Source organism: Equus przewalskii, chromosome X (genome assembly GCF_037783145.1).
Source record: "Equus przewalskii isolate Varuska chromosome X, EquPr2, whole genome shotgun sequence".
In the NCBI taxonomy this organism is placed as follows: domain Eukaryota; kingdom Metazoa; phylum Chordata; class Mammalia; order Perissodactyla; family Equidae; genus Equus; species Equus przewalskii.
In genome coordinates, this window is record NC_091863.1 from 111,975,332 (window position 1) to 111,995,257 (window position 19,926).

General features: G+C 36.4%; 1 protein-coding gene across 12 annotated transcripts in view; it reads right to left on the minus strand.

Moving 5' to 3' along the window:
• The window catches only part of MCF2 (MCF.2 cell line derived transforming sequence), a 117,280-nt gene that overhangs the window by 2,418 nt on the left and 94,936 nt on the right, over positions 1–19,926 (minus strand). For 6 of the 12 annotated variants that reach the window (XM_070605234.1, XM_070605235.1, XM_070605240.1 and 3 more), the window contains 7 exons: positions 15,294–15,386; positions 14,109–14,187; positions 13,489–13,555; positions 11,288–11,397; positions 9,443–9,555; positions 6,014–6,126; positions 5,020–5,120 (listed from right to left, as the gene is read on the minus strand). In XM_070605234.1, coding sequence (XP_070461335.1) covers positions 5,020–5,120; positions 6,014–6,126; positions 9,443–9,555; positions 11,288–11,397; positions 13,489–13,555; positions 14,109–14,187; positions 15,294–15,386 — 676 coding nt within the window. Of the gene's footprint in view, positions 1–5,019; positions 5,121–5,824; positions 5,865–6,013; positions 6,127–9,442; positions 9,556–11,287; positions 11,398–13,484; positions 13,556–14,108; positions 14,188–15,293; positions 15,387–19,926 lie in introns of those variants that run through there. The other 6 variants (XR_011536057.1, XR_011536059.1, XM_070605239.1 and 3 more) reach the window with 4 other exon arrangements.

Below are 19,926 nucleotides of genomic sequence, written 5' to 3' on the forward strand. Positions count from 1 at the left end.
ATCTTATGGGACCACTGTGGTATATGCAGTCTGTCACTAACCAAAATGTCATATGCAGCATATGACTGTAAACAGAATTTATATCCTCTGCAACCAGATTTCATAAATATTGTATGAATTACCCTGGGTGCATATAGATAATATGAAACATGTTAAGCACATAAGTATCAGAGGGATCTTTACATTCTATTTGCCAGATTTCAAATAAGATACTCGAATGTATATTTTTAAACCTTAATGCTGTTGACAACTGCATATGTGGTCAATTGTAATTTCCTAATCCACCAACACACATTACCAAATATTTTTGTAGGCCACAATACACTATTTTGCTCTATACAGTGTAATATGCAGGTAGATCTCAATCAAGACCACTTGATATTACAGCATTCAAGGAAAATCTACTGATAAGTACTAATCTGTCAGTTCAACATAAGTCATAAATGCATGTTATTTGAAAGTAATGTATATTTTAAAAATATATTGTCAGAACTTTGTGGAGAACAAAACCAAAGGGACCTTGTCATCTTATCTAGTAGTATGCCACACTGAGAAGAGAGTAATAAATGCTTTAAATGCTGATGATATATCAACCCATTACACTCAACTCTCCCAATGGCACTGCAAAAAAGAAAAGGACATAGAAAAAGTATTCTGATGGTAGAACACAAAAAGGACTCGAAAGGAATAATGTGATTTTTTTCCGAAATAAAGTGTATGTTTGTTAACAAATGTAAGCCCTTTACTGCCTGAAAAATGAGCAAAAGCCCAAAGTAGATTTAAGTTGTTTTGCCATGTACTTTTCAAAAAGTGGTAATATGCCCTAAATCCACTGCAATTAGCCACAGTAATTGAATCAGTTCAAATTAAAACTCATCAAACATGTAATTTTACATGTCCTGCATTACAGTTAGCTAAAATTTAATGTAATTAACTTTGTCCTGAATTAAGTAGGAGGACATCTGGCTCTATATTTAAAACGATGATGATAAGAGTTATGGAAAATCTACTCTAGGTCTTCCTAATGTTGAATACAAATGTTAATATTACATGGAAGTCAGATGAACACACTTGATCTTTTCACTTTTGAATCTTGGAGACCTGAGCATAAGAAAGGCCATTATTTTCTAGTATAAACATTGTACTGTTATTTCATGGCTTTATTGGTTTTTTAATTGCTTCAAAAAATGATTTATAAAAAACGTTTAATCTCCATAATACACAAAGAACTCACACAACTCAACAACAAAAAATCAAACAACCCAATAAAAAAACGGGCAGGGGATAGGAACAGACATTTCTCCAAAGAAGATATACGGGTGGCCAATAGGCACATGAAAAGATGCTCACCATCACTGATCATCAGGAAAATGCGAATCAAAACTACACTAAGATATCACCTTATACTCGTTAGAATGGCTAGAATTACCAAGACAAAAAACAACAAATGTTGGAGAGGTTATGAAGAAAATGGGACCCTCATACACTGCTGGTGGGAATGCAAACTGGTGCAGCCACTATGGAAAACAGTATGGAGATTTCTCAAAAAATTAAAAATAGAAATACCACATGACCCAGCCATCCCACTACTGGGTATCTATCCAAAGAACTTGAAATCAGCAATTCAAAGAGACTCATGTACCCCTATGTTCATTGCAGATTAGTCAGAATAGCCAAGACATGGAAGCAACCTAAGTGCCCATCGACTGATGACTGGATAAAGAAGATATGGTTATGTGTGTGTATATATATATATATATATATATATATATATACACATAATGGATATACTACTCAGCCATAAAAAAGGATAACACCATCCCATTCACAACATGAATAGACCTTGAGGGTATTATGTTAAGCAAAATAAGCCAGAGAAAGACAAACTCTGTATGATTCCACTCATATGCGGAAGCTAAACAAACACATGGACAAAAAGAACAGATTTGTGGTTACCAGGGGGAAGTGGAGGGGGGAGGTGGGCACAAAGGGTGAAGGGGCGCACCTCTAAGATGACTGACAAATAATAATGTACAACTGTAATTCACAATGTCGTAAACTATCATAACCTCAATAAAAATTTTTTAAATGTTTATATGTGTTAATTTAAACAGCTCTTTGAGAACATATTTTAAGTGACTCGTGTTTCTTCTGTCTGTCTGTCTCTCTCATTAACCATTCAAATAAGCATAAAACAGTTGGCAGGAAGCTGGCCATATTTATTTTCAAACTTAACTCTTTAACGTATAAGATGAAATCAGTTAATTTGGGGGAAAACGTGAGTCATTACTAATTGGCTTTTGAAAGTGTTTCAAATGCGTTGTTAGCGCCATCGTCGATTCCGATGTTACTATCTTAAATTTTATCTTATTCTAAAAGGCATGAAACTTTAAAGTTGTAAGGTGCTCAATTCAGCATGTTTCTTTGTATTTGTCTAATACCCTTCCTTTATGGTTAGTGCTTTTTCTGCCCTGTATAAGAAAGAAATTGTTAACTACCCAGTCATAAAGATACTGTCCTGTGTTTACTTTTAGAAGCTTTATGACTCTAGCTTTTATGTTTAGGTTTATGATCCAATTCAAATTAATTTTTGTGTATGGAGAGAGGTATAGGGATGGAGGTTCATTCTTTGTACATATGGATACCCAATTACTCCAGCACCATTTGTTAAAACGACCTTCCTTTCCCATTCAGTTGACTTGGCACCTTGATTGAATGCTCATCGATTATGTATATGTGGGTCTATTTCGGAAATCTCTATTTTTCTACACTTACACCAACACCACACTGTTTTCATTACTGTAGCCTAACAGTAGGTCTTCAAATCAGCTAGCTAAGTCCTCCAAATTTTTGAGAGTCTTCTGTTCTAGATTCTTTGCCTTTCCATATACATTTTAGAATAAACTTGTCTTTATTTTTTTTCCCAAAAGGGTCTGCTGAGATTCTGACTGCATTAACTCCATAGGTCAATCTGGGGACAATGGATTTCGTAACAATATTGAGATTTCCAATCCTTCAACATTGTATATCTTTCCCTTTATTAGGTCATCTTAAATATATCTCAGCAATGATTTGTGGTCGTCAGTATAGAATCCTTAGACATCTGTTGTTAGATTTATTCCTATTTATTTTGTATCACTAATGGAAATGGTGTTGTTCGAAATTACGTTTTTTCAATTCTTTGTTGCTAGGATATAGAATTACAATTTATTTTTATATAATGATTTTGTGTCAAATGGCCTTATAAAATTCACTTACTATTTCTAGTAGGGTCTTTTTGTGTATAGATTCCTAATGGTTTTGTACATACACATGATCTACTAAGAATGACAGTGTTGCCTCATCCTTTCTAATATTTTTATATCTCTTTACCTTGAGTTATGGCACTGGCTAGGACTTCCAGTACAATGATGAATAGAAATGCTGAGAGTGAATATCCTTGGCTTGTTCCCAATCTTAGGGGAAAAGTTTCCAATTCCACCATAAAGTATGATGTTAGCTGTGGTTTTTCACAAGTGTATATTATCAGATTGAGGAAACACCCTTTATTCCTAGTTTGGTGAGAGTTTTTATCATGAATGAGTATGGTGTTTTGTCAATTGCTTTTCTGCATCTATTGAAATGATTACATAATTTTCACCTTCATTATGTTAATATGGTGAATTATACTGATTCTTAAGTGTAATACAAACATTTAAAGCTCTAAATTTCCCTGCATTTCCTTTCCTCTTTAGATGCATCCACAAATTTTGACATGTTACATTTTCATTTTCATCCAGTTTGAAATAATTCTGATTTCTCTTGTGCTGTCTTCTTTGTTCCATGTGTGTTTAGATGCATCATTTAATATCCAAATATTAAGGGATTATTGATTTCTAATATAATAACTTTTGAGATTTTATACGATTCCGTCTTCTGAAATGTATTGAGACTTGTTTGACCCACCACATGGTCTATCTTGGTGAATGTTCCACGTATACTTAAAAATAACAGTGTATTCTGCAGCTGTTGGTATAGGTTTTAAATAAATGTCAAGTAGTCCAGGTTGTTGGTACATCAAACTCTTCTGATTACTAATTATCTAAATAATTCAATAATTATCTAAATAATTTGACAATTACTGCAGAAAACCTTTGAAAGGTGACTAGATTTGGAGTACCCAAAACAATAAATAAGAAGTAACTCTATTTGTGGGGTCCCCGTGTGATCCACTATCTATATTGAACCTATCACCCTTAGATTTTGTTTCATGTTATAAATGAAATTTGGAACCAAATAAGTTACTCCTGGTCTCTTAGATTGGTCTAAACACGAGGTACCATTACCTGGAAATCAAATCTACATTCAAAACTAGGAATTCAAAGGAAATATGTGCATATAATAATAATCTTGTTCACAAACAGGTCTGTGTTCTTTTTTGGTGCTGCCTTTTTATACATAGCTTATTATTACTTAGAGGAAAAATCTACAAGAATACTAGTTGTATACAGAAGTTTTATGTACCAAGGGTTGGGTTAATAGAAAGGAACATTAAGGTTAGTTCTCCTTCCTTCATACTACCTTCACACATTAAGTCTTGGGCACACAGGTTTGGTGTGTATGTGTGTGTGTTTGCATGCGTATGCGTATGTGTATGCAGCAGAAATCTACTGTAAGGAAATACCACATTCTTAGAACTGAGTAAAAACATACTGGTAAAGCATTCTCGGACAGAAAGGCTGGTACCTTAGAAGCATATCATCAGTATTTACTTCTAAAAGATCTCTTACAAGACATCATAATATCTGAAACTCTTTCAAATCTATCAACCTTGTACGGAAAACTTTAACATGTTCAAAAAACCTTTATTCATTAATTTAAAACTATTAAAGGAAAACATTAAATCTTATCTAGCATAATATGCTTGCAGCTTTATTTATAAGAGCAGAAAGGTTCTTACCCTATGCCAATTGTACGTTTGGTGGAGATTCAAAAATTTTAGTCCTTAAACAAATAGTATACACTCTGTTCATATTATACCTGTAACTTTGGCATTCCGAAACCTATAGTCACTGGTTAAAATCTGCAAACTGTTCCCTGGAATCAGCCCTTCTTTTCTTCTGTTTAGATTTTTCACCAACCTAAATAATAAATGAATTAGTAGCTAACAATGGTAATATAAGGTAATAAACAAATACATTACATTGCAGCTCAAATTTTCACAAAGCTATTGCATATATTTGAAGACCTTCATGACACTGGGCTCGAGTCCTTTGAGTAACCTACAAAGGACTTAGGTTACTAGCAAAAATGGTTATCACTTTACTGATCCATCATCAATTTTCACCCTCGCGTGTACTCTTCCACCCTTAAGGTCAGTGTACACAGTCAATGTAGCATTTCAGTTAAAGTTACTGAGACATGAAGACAGAATTATTTCATATAAAATTTCCAAAAGAATTGTGGAAGCTTCATTCAGTCCTCTTCCAAACAATATTTCCTTCTTGCTTTGGGTTCTCTATGATTAACTAATATATTTGGCAGAACCATCTTTGCAATCAGTGCTATATGAAGTCAAACGCATAAGGAGAGAATGATAAGGCTAAAAAGTCAATATCTGAACTGATAAAGAGAAGTGTGGCTATGTTGTAAAGTAGCAAAGCATGGTCCCTGGCACACAGTAGGCATTCATTAAATACACGATGAATTAATGAATGACTTAAATTGACCAAATGTAATGCAATCTGTAGCCATTACAAAGCCAGATGTGTCAGAGCCCAAGGTAAACCACAAAATTACATGCAGCCCCATAGCATTTCATTCTTTCAAAGCATTTTTCACTCACCAAAGGTTAACATCCCTTTCAGTGAGCTATATAGACATGGCTGAAGCAATGAAAATGAAACACTGATAAGAAATGTGATATTTCTGCTTCTTGAGACTGTATAACAAAGATACAAGTAAAGCAGAACATTTGATTAGATATCCATGTGCCCCAGGCAGAGGTCATCACAGGCATGGAGAGCGCACCTACCATTGACCCTCAGCATCCTCATGGAGAAGCTGAATGACATCTCCATTTCTAATCAGGAGGTCTTCTGAGCCTCTCTTCCTGCAATCTGCTAGGGCTTTATATTTGCCTGGAGACTGTAAGGTTGTTTTGAAAAATTACATTACAAACTTCATTGCAAAATTACTTGCATAACTGCATGCTCTGTGACATAAAGAATTCACTCTTTACTTCAATGGTAAATGTGGCAGCTGCAGCAGCTTTGCAGGAACAGACATGAACCAGTTTGTGATGGGGAAAAAAAGCAGAACATGTATTTACTTAACCTGAAGAACTCACTTTTATTTCCAAAAAGAGAGTTACAGCATGAACTACACAGAAAATAACAGAGCACAACTAATTTAAGTTACATGAATTATAAGCATAAATCCAGAGAAAAACAGGAAAATAATTTTTAAATACTGTTATTTGTAAACTACTCGAATGAAAATTTTATCTTGGCACACACCAAAGGCAAAGGTCTTGAACAAAGATTTACTACTGCCCCCAGAAGGACTTCTGGGCTTTGTATCATTTTGCACAGGTAAAAATAATGGGCACACAAGCTCTGGGTCCAATAAAAGCATACTAAATCATAATGTTGTGCTTTACTTGGTCTTAATCATTTTGCAGCTATAATTTTAACTTGATTCACTAATCAGCTAAATGTAATCCAAGGCACACTGATTGCGTTGGGTTACAAAGTAGTAGATAGAGAAGAAATAATAATTTGCAAGTCCAAAAGTATTCTGAAATGAGAATTTTTCCAGCACAATATCTTACACATTGACTACGTGACTTTAAAAAGTAAGAGTATCATAATTAAATCTTCTTAATGAAAGAAAAGAAATAATTATGCGGTGTCAATTCTTTGCATGGTCACAAGAATTAACCTGAAAACAATGTCCACATCGCTTGGGCTGAATGTCTTTTGAGCAGAACTTTCATCAAATGGGCAGAGGAGCAGACAGGAAAGAGCTCCTTGCCATTGAACACAGGAGCTTCATCAAAATTCGGGAGCCGTCTCCAACACGGGCCTCCACAAGGGAAGCGGCACCCATTATTTCTTACTTTTTGACTTGGTAACGTGAGACTAAAAGAGCAATTCATTCCGACTTCGCAACTTTGTGCTTTTTGTTTTCTGGGTTGTCTCATTTTTTGGTATGTGGAAGGCATTGTACTGCTCTTTTGCATGTTTTCCTTAGTAGCACAACTCAGGGAATTGTTAGGACAAGAGAGGAGAACTAATATGTTTTTCTATATTCCCATCCCTTGTCATTAAGGCATTAATCAATTTTGCATATTTGGTTTTAGTTCTGACACCATAGCTGGAAAAAAATGCTTACTGAAGAATGTCAGTTCTTGACAATCCCTTCATAGAGCATCCACAACAAACGTTTAAACCTAAGCTGGCTTCCCCTGACGTTTTGCTCACATCTGAACTGCTATTCCTCCCACCGTCAGATAATATTAATTAAGGAAATGGATGTCCTCTTTATTATTAGTCTAAACCAGTGGTTCTCAAAGTTTGAGAGGCTGACTGTTGGGGGTTCCAAGGGTCTGCAAGGGTCAAACCCATATTAAGACATTATTTGCCTTTTTCCCCCTCATCCTCTCATAAGTATACAGCGGAGTTTTCCAGAGGCTACTTGAAGTGTGATAGCACAATAGACTGAATGCAAAAGCAGCGATGAGACTAAGGCTGTCTTTTCTAAAGCCAGATGTTAAAGAGATTTGCAAAACTATTTAAAATGCCACTCTTCTCACTAATATTTTGGTTTTAAAATTTAAATTTTTAATAAAAATGTTATTTGTTGGGTTTTTTAATATTTTTAAAAATGAATAAATACATAATTTTATGTTTCTCAGTTTTAATTTATAATATGGTAAGTATCAGTAGAGCCAGCCCTGGTGGTCTAGTGGTTAAGACTCAGTGCTCTTACCGCCACGGCCCAGGTTCCTTTCCCCATCAGAAACCACACCACCAGTCTGTCTGTTGTCACACTGTGGCAGCTGTGTGTTGCTGTGGTGCTGAAAGCTATGCCATTGGTATTTCAAATACCAGCAGGGTCACCCATGGTGGACAGGTTTCAGTGGAGCTTCCAGACCAAGACAGACTAGGAAGAAGGACCTGGCCACCCACTTCCGAAAAAAATGGCCATGACAATCCTGTGAATAGCAGGAGAGTGTTGTCTGATATAGCGCCAGAAGGTGAGAGGATGGCACAAAAAGACCAGGCAGGGCTCCCCTCTGCTGTACACAGGGTCAGTAGAAGTTGGAATTAACTCAACGTCACTAACAAAAACAAAACTATCAACAGATGTAACCTACAAAAACAAGAGCTCTTTGGAATTCTCAGTAATTTTTAAGAATGTAAAGGGTCCCTACATTAAAAAGTTTGAGCACTGCTGGTCTAGACAATTAACTCTAGAGAAAACTCTTAGCAGCTCTGAGCCTCAGTTTCCTCCTCTGTCAACTGGAGGTAATAAAGCCTGCCCTTTCTCTCACTAATACTATGAATATTAAATGTGAAATCACTTTGTAAACTATAAACTATCGTACAAATATGTATTATGGTCATTGTATTATTAGGAGAAAGAATATTCTATTACTTGTTTAAAGAAAGCATTCCAGAGTCAATACTATGCAGCTTTGTGATTAGCCATGCCTTACTCCCTTACCCCCACTTAGAATGCCGAATTGAATTTGCTCCTCTGAAGGGCACCAAGGAGCAGGCCACTACAAAGCATCATTCCCACTCTCAAAGCTGGTGACTGCAGAAAATTGGAGATTTACCCTAAACAGTCCTAACTCCCCTCTAATAATCTACTGGGATCCTAACAGCATTACAAACTGATTTTCTATAAAACACTTACTTTTACCCTAAAGCAACCTCCTTTAGTCTTATGGGGTGCCCCCTTGCTCGAATATGCTGAGATTTAGTATCATTAGCACAGTTTTGACAGCCCACTAAAATATATTCCCCAGATGTTGTTAGTTTTTAATGTGTAACATTTATTTCCTATATTTTCCAATCTGGATTCTAAACTGATTTTTACAGTATTTTTGACTCTCATTGTCCTCCGAGTTTATTTCACATGCCTAGATTGAAAACACAGTGGTGAAGTTCAATTAAAGAGAAAACTGGTCAATGTATAGCACCTTGCAGTGATTGGCTATTTCTCTCATCAACGTCAGCAGGAGCTCCACCTAGAGCTCAAACAAGTTCTACTTAAAAAAAGAAGTGCTTACTGAATGTTCATAGGAAGACTTGTTGCAAATCTTTTGGCTACGGAATACACCTAATGACCTCAAGGATACTGACAAAAGATTGCCCCTACGTGCCTCACCTATTTCAGCAGTAAAACTGCCTCAAGAGTTTTTATCTATTTGTTTTAATACATCTTTACTGACCATTAGGGGCCTCTGTTCTTCTTCATTGTCATCATAAGAAGAGTAGAAATAACTGGTTGACCATTCCTGAGGTTCTTCAGAGATTTCTGCAGGTGATGAAATCTCGGTCCAAACTATAAGAAAAACATGGAAGGTGGCAATTACTTAAAGGTGCTGGTCCACCACAAGGAGAGAAGAAAAACTAACTATAATACTCAAGGCTGTAACCTTCAATGGTCCAAGAATCATGTCTTTCTATAACAAAACCTCCAATTAGATTGAACTATTTTAGAATTTCTGATATTTCAGAAAGAGCCTGGAATGTCATATACTTCTTTTACTTTTTAGGGTGGTTTCAAGTTGGTGTTAGTGGGAGAGTTATTACAAATAACAATAAGTTAAATAACATTCCAGAGAACATTTACTCCTTCTTACAGAAAATCACTTCTTCCCCCAATTTTTCTATAGCATTTTTACTGGTCCCACTCAAATAACACCTATAACATCCTACCTGGTAATAGTACTATTTTTGACTTGTCTTATCTCTCTTATTAGGCAGAGAACATGTGTTATACATTGTATGCCTCATAAGAGACTTGCATGTAAGAGGTGCTTAATTAATAAAATATATTGAACTGATATGAATTAAGCAATCTAATGTATGCAGAGAATTAACAGAATCTCATCTTGGCCACACTTCAACTATTCATGTAACCTTGAAAAAGTCATGTCAACCTTCTCTGAGTTGGTTTCCTCATTTGTCAAATGAAGGCATTGGTACTAGGCTCTCTCCTGATTGCTCAGGGGACCACAGCATGGATGACCTGAGGGAAGTGATCTTTAAATAGATAACTGAAAGTTGAGCAAGGTTGTCATAACTTGTTTCTCCTCAACAGTAGAGAACTGTTCCAGATTATGGATCATCATACTTAAGTATTAACTATCAGGCACTCTGTTAGGCATTTCTCCTGGAAAGTCTATGCTACTGATTCCAGAGTTGCTCAGGTGACCCTGCCCAGTGCTTCTACAGCACCTTGTACTTCCCTAACACTCATCACATTTAATTTTAATTGCTTATGTATTTTATTTTTATTGCAGTAACATTGGATTATAACATTATGTAACTTTCAGGTGTACATCATAATGTATTTCGAATTCTGTGTAGATTACATCATGTTCACCACCCAAAGACTAATTACAATCCATAACTGCTTCTTGAATTATCTTTCTACTCTTCCAGCTTTGTGAGGATGGCAGTTGAGTGTATCTTAATTAGACTGTCTGCCCAGAGCTTTGCACACTTCCTGGCACACAGGCTGTGTTATATTTATCAAATTAAACATATTGTTTGAAATCTGTTTAAATGACACAATTTGCAAAAGAAAAATAAATATTCCAGCTGTAAACAACCCTTCTCTATTCACTAAATCTACGATGAATGAAGTGTGCATTCCTTGAAGCCAGTATATGTGTTTTATTCATCTCTGTATCCTTTGTAGCAGGAGTTCCCAAACTCGAGTGTGCGTCGGAAAGAATCACATGGAGAACTTGTTAAATCACACATGGCTGGGTCTCACTCCCTGAGTTTCTGATTCAGAAGGTCCGGGGCAGAGCCAAAGAATTTGCCTTCCTTACAAGTTCTCAGGTGATGCTAACGCTACTGGTCCAGGGACCACTTTGACAACCACTACTCTGCAGTGCCCACCAGAGTCTCTTGCACATGCAAGACATAAGAGCCTTCTAAAAATGGGTTAACTTTGTTTTCTTTACACAAAGATAATAGACAGGTAGATTTTTCAAATTAACAATGGGAGAGAAATAATTGCACAGCCATGAACCTTACTTTCGGATGACAATTACACATACCTGTATTTGCTTCTGCCTGAACCGATGCCATTGCCTCACCAACCTCCACCACACTGCTGGGGTGTTCTGACTCAGTTTCCTCAGCGCCTATGAAAGCTCTCCGTTGCCTTCTGAAATAGTAAATATGTAAAAATAAGTGAGCTTTTGTACAGTCTGAGAGTAACAGGAAATTAAAAATGGTATTTCTTCCACTGATACCATGTGTTAAGAACATGCTCTGAGGGGCTGGCCCCGTGGCCGAGTGGTTAAGTTTGCGCGCTCCGCTGCAGGCGGCCCAGTGTTTCGTCAGTTCGAATCCTGGGCGCAGACATGGCACTGCTCATCAAACCACGCTGAGGCAGCGCCCCACATGCCACAGCTAGAAGGACCCACAACTAAGAATATACAACTATGTACCGAGGGGCTTTGGGGAGAAAAAGGAAAAAAATAAAATCTTTAAAAAAAAAAAACCACATGCTCTGAGAATCTATTCAAACAGAGCTGACTCCCTCCTTATTTAAGCCTGTGTGATAACAGTTCATAATATACAAAAGCTTAACTCCTAGGATCCAAGCCAGCAGGGTCTCTGTTTAATATTCAAGGAAAAAACGATTCCTTTCTGGATGCAGGGCAGATACATTGTTGAAAATCTCTGTTGCATATTGTACACTTGAAATTCGCTAAGAGGTAGAACTTAAGTGTTCTCACCACACACATGAAAGAGGAAACTACGTGAGGTAATGGATATGCTAATTAGCTTGACTGTCGCGAATCCTTCATAATGTGTACATATATCAAATCATCAAGTCACACTCTTTAAAAATATACAATCTTAATTGTCAACTATAACTCAATTAAGTTGGAAAAATATAAACAAAAAAAATCTCTGTTGCTCTTTGAACTTTTAACCTTAATGAATTAGGGAAGGTTTGTATAAATGATGATGAAACCTTAATCTGATTAATACTGTTGAGCTGCATCAGCTACTATGAAGTCAATTACTGCATGAAATCTAAAGACATTACTTCCATAATATATGACAAAACATTAAGTATTGTGACTCCTATAAGATAAAGACTTCCACTGTGACTTTCAAATGGTTCTCCTAAGGCCCCAAATGAACCAACACACTTTGCACCTGATTTTACCTACCTCTGAAAGATGATGTGTAACAAAGAGAAAAGGGGTATTTTTAATAAGTCATTCAATGATCCCTACATCATGGAGATGCTGCATGGTGAATTTCCGTGCCAAGGCTTTGGAATCAGTGTGGGGATTCTTTCTGAATATATGCAGCTGTTCTATGGAAACACCACCTGTTAGGATTTCTAGAGCCAGAATACAAAGACCTCATCTCTACACCAGCAGTGCTATCATTTAGGAACACTATCTTCCTCAAAGACTTCATGGTTGTATCCAGGCAAAGCTCCCTCCCAGGACCCATACCTCCTCTCTAACTATGTAGAATGAGAGGTCAAGTCACCAGCAAGTGGTCTCTATCAAGGGACCACAAAGTTGTGGGTCAGTAGCAGCCGCCAGTCCTTCAGCATTCTTACAACTCTCTTTCTCCAATGAGATCGAAGGTGACCAAAAATATTTTGAAGAGAAAGCCATGAATGCAGCCACTTTTACTGTAAGCCTACATGCATCTCCCCCCAGGAAATACTGAGAACAAAGCACTTTTAGTCACGTTTAAAAATGAGCCCAGAGCCAGCCCTGACGGCCTAGTGATTTAAATTCAGCATGCTCCACTTCAGCGGCCTGTCAGTCATCTGTCAGCAGCCATGTGGTGGCAGCAGCTCACACAGAAGAACTAGAAGGACCTACAACTAGAATATACAACTATGTACTGGGGCTTTGGGGAGGAAGTGAAAAAAGAGAGAGGAAGATTGACAACAGATGTTAGCTCGGGGCGAAACTTTCCCAGCAAAAAAAGAGAGAACTACTTAGATTAGATGGTGAAAATCAGGGTATCATTAAAAAAAAATAGCCTACACTATGGTATTATTTTTAATGCCAAGAACAATAAGATAACTATTAAGGAATATCAGGTTCCAAGTATAAGGATAGAACTGAGAAAAGGATGTGTTCCTGGAATTTGATGAGTTCTTGCTAACAGGGCGGGTAGTTTTGGTCTGAGAGACTTTAATTACATTGTTTCATGTTACACATGGAAAACAGAAGATTACAGGAGTGATATTTCTTAAAGAATAATCACTTACTCATTGTTCTGCTGTGAAGAAAGCTGATCCTGTTCTGTTAACTGATTATGTTGCTCTCGCCTTTTAACTGTGAAATAAGACAAAGTTTATATAAGCATAATTCAGAAGCTTCCTTGAAGACCAATGACTTTCACATGCAGACACTGCACACATACACCCCCATTCGCACTAGAGTTAACCTTCACAGACTTGAAATAACCAGAGGGAAGGCCAGTCTTAATTTGGAATATGGAAAAGGACTGAACCATGTAATATTTGATTTAAGAAATTCAAGTTTATAATAGAACCACTCCCACGCCAACATTACCAAGCACTGATTACTCGAGGTCCTAAGCAGAGTTGCCTCATGGGAAGGACTCAGAATTAACACAGTTTGCAATATTATTTCACAATTTCTTCTCAAGCACTAAAGTTCATTTTCCAGTGTAAAGTTCATTCTCCAAAGTAGTTTAAACAACCCCCCGCAATCTTGATCTCCTACTAAATTAGTTTAACAAATCTTTCATTATACATAGTATAAAGTAAATATCAGCCCCATTCCCTGTAAAAATTATCACAAAATCTGAGTAGATGAGCTGTTACAGTACTTCTTGCTCTGAAGAATGCATACTTGAATTTACCTGTCATAAGTTCCTGTTGCTTCAACAAAATACTTCTTATTTCTTTTAACCATGTCATCTTCACATCTAAATTTGGAGCCTAAAGATTTTTTAAAAAAGAGGAAAGAGACGCATGCTTCCTTTTAAAAAGGACACTTTATAATAAAACAAATATAATTAAGTATATCAAACATGGTCTACAACCTGAACCACCATATTCAAACTTGTGATTCTTAAAACTTCTAAGAAACAAATAATTAGCCATCAGATTAGATCAAATAACAGTCAAAATCATTTTGAAATTGTCCTTAAGTAATAAGACTCAGAGAAAATGTGAAATATAATCTCACTTAGTTTTTCTTCGTAGGAGGGTTCTTCTAAAAATATAAATGTTTTTATGTTTAATTTTGGTAAAATAAGACAAGTTCTACTGTTTCTGAAAAAATCTGTTGCAGAGTAATCTTGATAACTGATGACAGCATGAAAGCTTCCTTAAATATCCTCCCATTACTTACAAGATAAGTTTGTAAAAGAAAGCAAGAAGTCATATATTTAAACCAAACCAAGAAAATGTACTTTTATGAATTATAATCACCTAGCACAGAATTAAAACAAAGAAAAAACACTGAACTCTTCCAGCAGATAACAGCACATTCACCTGTCACAAATCATGACAGAAATGCTTACTGAAATGACAACATCCTCTTGATATGTTCTCATTCCTCTCCCCTTCCCTTAAACAGGATGGACATTACAGCACATCTGGCCAGGGCTCTACCATATTCTTTAGAGACAACAATCAAATCTGAACTGTCACATCCCTTTGTCTCATAATCAGGCACTCTCTGAATGCTGAGCACAAGAGGAACTCAGCACTGTTATGAATCTATAACTCTAGAAATTTGATGGGGACAGAGAAGCATCTGCCAAGTTATTGGCTATCAACTATAGTTGATAAGTCTCCTACTGTAGCTGGGAAACCTTAAGCCCTAGAAAGCACCACAGGCATATCTGAAGTTAAAGAATACATGTGCTACTGAAAAATGTTTAACTACATCACAAAGAGTAATTAAATAATATTTAAGTGACCAACATGAAAGGAATGAGAACTTTTGTAATGTAACCAAAATGATTTTTGTTTGCAAATTCAGACTTTCGTATCTTAATGCAGGTTATGGTTTCGACAATAATTTTTAAATGACTAACCTGGACAATATAAACTTCTTCCTTCCCGGCATACCAGATTTCAAACTTGCGGTTATCGCCTTTCACATATTCAGTGATTCCAACTTCATCCATCTATAAAATTTAAAATCAAAAATCAAAATCATTTAAAATTTAAAATCAAAATTTAAAATATAAAATCAAAATTTTCATGAGCATTTAATTTGGAATATGAAATTACATTAAATCTACCCACATCATAGTGTAATTGAAACAGAATTTCTCATTTGGGCAAAATATACATTTTATATTCTAAGAATATGAAATGATAAATACAACCATACACCTGAGTATTTAAATGTTTTCATTGAACTATGCCCTTCTAGTACAGATTACATGCTCCATGCCAGCGATTGAAACAAATGTTATAAATCTAAACATCCAAGTAGTCCATCTAAGATTGAATTCTGTTATAAATTGTACACTATTAAAACAAATTATTGTGTCAAACACAGAAGTAAAACATTAGTGAAAATAATTAGAATTAAACATTAGTGAAAAACATCATCCAAAATTAATTTAAATGGTTATTTTTAATAATCATTTGCCAGATAAATTAATCTGACAGATTATTACTTATCTCTATAGAAGCCCTACAAGTTGTAAACATCCACTTTATGGGGCGGGGGAGAACCAGCCAGTTACACAAGGATCCCCTCTATTTCCACCAATCTCTCAGCTTCTCTAGAAAACAAATAATCTGTCACGGGAGGTGATGTCTTCTTGTAGCCAGTGAAACTTTTATATGCAATATCTCTTCCTTATCGCAGTTTTTCTTCTCCTTCCTATGATTGTGCAAAGCAAAAACTCTTCCATTTTCTTTCATCCTGTGCTGCTAATAGGCTGGTTAATTCCATTTTGAGCAATTTCACTCCCTTGTACACACAGTCTCTTTTAGTCCCCTTGTGCCTTCTCTTTTCTTTCAATCCCTGCCTAATTATCTAGTGGAATATCTCACTCTCTGTTCCATTTACAAGCCCCCAAAATGACCCTAATTAGAGCTGATAAGCATGAAAAGTAGTGCTTGTGAGATCCCCATACCAAGGAAAAGAAAAGGGATTATGCTTAGAAATGAAATGTGACATACTAATGAAAGAGCCTGTGACATCTACCCTGAATGCAGTCAGAAGTTACTTTCAGATCTCCAAAAATATCTTTATATTCCTACTCAACCACTCTAACTTACTTTTGCTCAAAGATCGGGATTTAAGATAAATAATAATCTCATATTCAATCTCTATTTACATTGATTTTGTTTCAATACATGGTTTTGTGTTAAAAGCATGATAACATTGAAAGCACATGAGCTTTGGCGTCCAAAAGGCCTGTGTTGGATTTCCATCTCTACCACTTACTAGCTATGTGTCTTGGTGCAAGTTGCTTAAGATTTCTCAACTTCAGTTTCCTCAACTACAAAATGGGAAGCTTACCTATTTCATAGAATTGATATAGGATTAAAGAGCATGCATTAAATGCTTAGAGCAGATAATCAGCTTTTGTTAAGTGTGAGTTTGCTTTCCAAACTTTCCCTTCTTTGAATTGTAATAGTTTTGTTATTTTTCATTGCACACATATAGCACATCGTTATAGATTAAATGAGCCTTTTGAAGTTACTCTGGAAATCTAATCATTATATCTATCAGACAATATTGTTCTCAGTTCCAAACAATTCACTTACAAATGATCCACTGGAATACAATCCATTTGTAATTTGTGGATTGTATATATTTTCTCAAATAACAAAATATAAAGGTTTTATTGAAAGGTTTCTAATCTACTTACTAAACGCTCACTATATCATGAAAATTTACTCAGTTTTAGAATCTAGAGGTAGAATTAAAGGTCTAACTATATGAGTATAACTATATGAGTAATTATATAATATACTATATAATAATATTTAGATTAAATAGTGAGGCTGATTCTATAGTTTCGCCCTGTGATCCCTGCTGTATCCTTCATGTTTTCATTGATGATTTCTGGCAGCTATGAATACATTTTCTTTATTATAAAGCATTTTATCTGAAGACATCTTGCTGTGTTAGGTGTTCAGGCCCTCAACTTTTAACCTCATTTTCTGTCTTCAGGGTAGTGTGAAGATGTCAACTACCTTGTTCCAAGTCATCCAGTGGGTCAAGAACTCTGGGATTATAACCAATAACTACCAATCTTAAGATTTGTATTCATGCCTCTGGGATAGTTTAATTACTTCTTGGGTTAGTATTATTAAAAAATTTATCTTGAATCACATTAACAAAAAATGTAGCTAGGCTGAAGAGCTATGAAGCAGTTAGAAGGAAGACACTGGGTATAAAACAGTAACATGGCTGTATCTTGAAACAGTTTCAGAGATCAAAAAAAAGGAAAAAAATGAGAATTATAACACAATAAAATTTATGTAAGTTAAAACTAGATGTACACAGAACATTAGTATATATTTAACAAGAACACACAAACTGAAGGATATACATCAAATGAATTAGAATGGTTGCTACAGGGGAAGAGAGGCGATCAAGCATGGAGAATGGGGATAAGAAGGAATGAGTGAAGGAATGAAAGAATGAACGAACAAGAACAAGGCCTTCCATCATGGTGCAGTGATTAAGAGCATGGACTCTGGAGCCATCTGCCTGTTTTGAATCTGCGCTGTACCACTTACTAGCTATGTGCTCCTGAACAAATTACTCGTCTCTCTGGAACTTGGCTTTCCTATCTTCAAAATGGGAATAATGAGTTAATAATAGTTCCCACTTCATAGAAAATTGCTATGTGAATTAAATGAGTTGACATTGCTATTTGTAAAATCTTAGTTCCTAGCACATAGTAAGCACTAGTGTATGTTAAATTTAAAAAAATAGATGATAATAATAAGTGCATGAACTGAGGGATATGAAGAACTCAAATCTGTCCATATGACTAACTGTGACCTTAGGGCCTTTCGTTTACATAGAAGTGGCCAACTTAAAATATAGCACACAATCATTAGAAAGTGCATTGGCAGGCTGTGGAAACCCAGTTTGACATGATGAAGTCAAGGTAAGAGTCCATGGACAGTGAGAGAGGAGTTGCTCAGCAATAGAGAGCATCTGCATTGATCCTCTCTACCGGGGGAACACTGAAATGAGTAAACCAAATTGTTATGTAACACACTGACTAGTAATGCTAACAATTATTTAATCCTGGAATCTCATGACAGGTAAGTAAGAGGGAGTAAGCATAGTGAGGCTTAAGAAATAGCCTAACTTGCATCTTTCTCTGCCAGTGGCATTACCATTTTCCTAGTAATCCCGGTCTAAATCCCTGCAGGCATCACTGACCAATCTCTTTTATTCAGGATCCTAGACAATTACTGGGAAGCCAAAGAAAAATCGGACTGGTTTTTTTCCTTCAAATGTCAGCTATTATTTATTTCCTGTATCTAGTAAGTCAACAAGTCTGGGTGCCTACCTTCCATGGAAATGTTTCTTGCACCTATCCCACCCTCTGTTTCCATGGTAACCATTGTTAGTTTGAGTTCTCATGACTTCATTACTACACCCCAGTCCCTCCTTACTCTAACGTACTCTCGAAATATTCTGTTGGTGCGCCCATCACTGCGACAACTTAAAGGCAAAATAGAAAATCAATACAAACCAAAAATACGACATTAGGTATTACCTAGGTCAACCCCACAAATAAAAAGTGAACCAAATGAATTTGGGTCCAATACACCAATGAAGGTAGAACCCTCCCCAAGGAATCGGTAGACAGACAGCAAGCGATCTGAGCCCTGGCTGAGATCACTTAACAAATTCTTAGTTCTCAAACAACGTTTGTTAGAGACATAAAAGACCCTTGGAGATTTTGAGGGCTTGAAGGTAGGCTGCTAACATCAAAGGAGCAACTGGGCACTTGCTATGAAAACAGCAAGAGTTTTAAAGAAGTTGTGATGCTGCTGTAGACTCAGAAGTGAAGCAAGGAAGGTCGACAGTAGGAAGAAATCAGAGACCCGATCCTGGGTAGGAACCTTGTTAGGAGCAGCTTGGGGCTGCTGACCCTTTGGGAGGAATCAAAAGCAGGGCCCGCGTATCTGGCGGCTTCCTAACACAAACACCTCAGGCCTATCTCAGCACACACGGCCTGACTCTACCACCGCTGCTCAAAGTTCCCTCACTTCTCCAATACACTCGTGTTGACAACTAGGAAAGAACATGCTCATGAAAGATGACCAAATTGATAGTGGGTGGGGAATTAAGGGTGATAATTTTCTCTATTTCCCAAATTTTCTATAACAAATGCTATACTGCTTTTACGACTTAAAACTTGAAAGATAAAATTAATTAGGTGTTAAAAAAATCGAATTCACCAATTACAGACTCATGTAAATTGGAAGTTCCTCTTGTCAAATGTCAAAACCAGCTGGGAGTATCACTGGATTGCCAGTGACTTCCTCAAACAATACTGCTCACATTTTAATACCAAACTAGCATTAGGATGGAATGGCAGTTTGGGTTATAGGAGAGAAGAAAATAATTTCAAAGGATAGGACAGGACAGATGTGGGCAGGATTCGGCTATTGGTGGCTTGGACACACAGGAAGGGAGGTGCTAGGGGACAGAGGAGGGATACAAAAAGG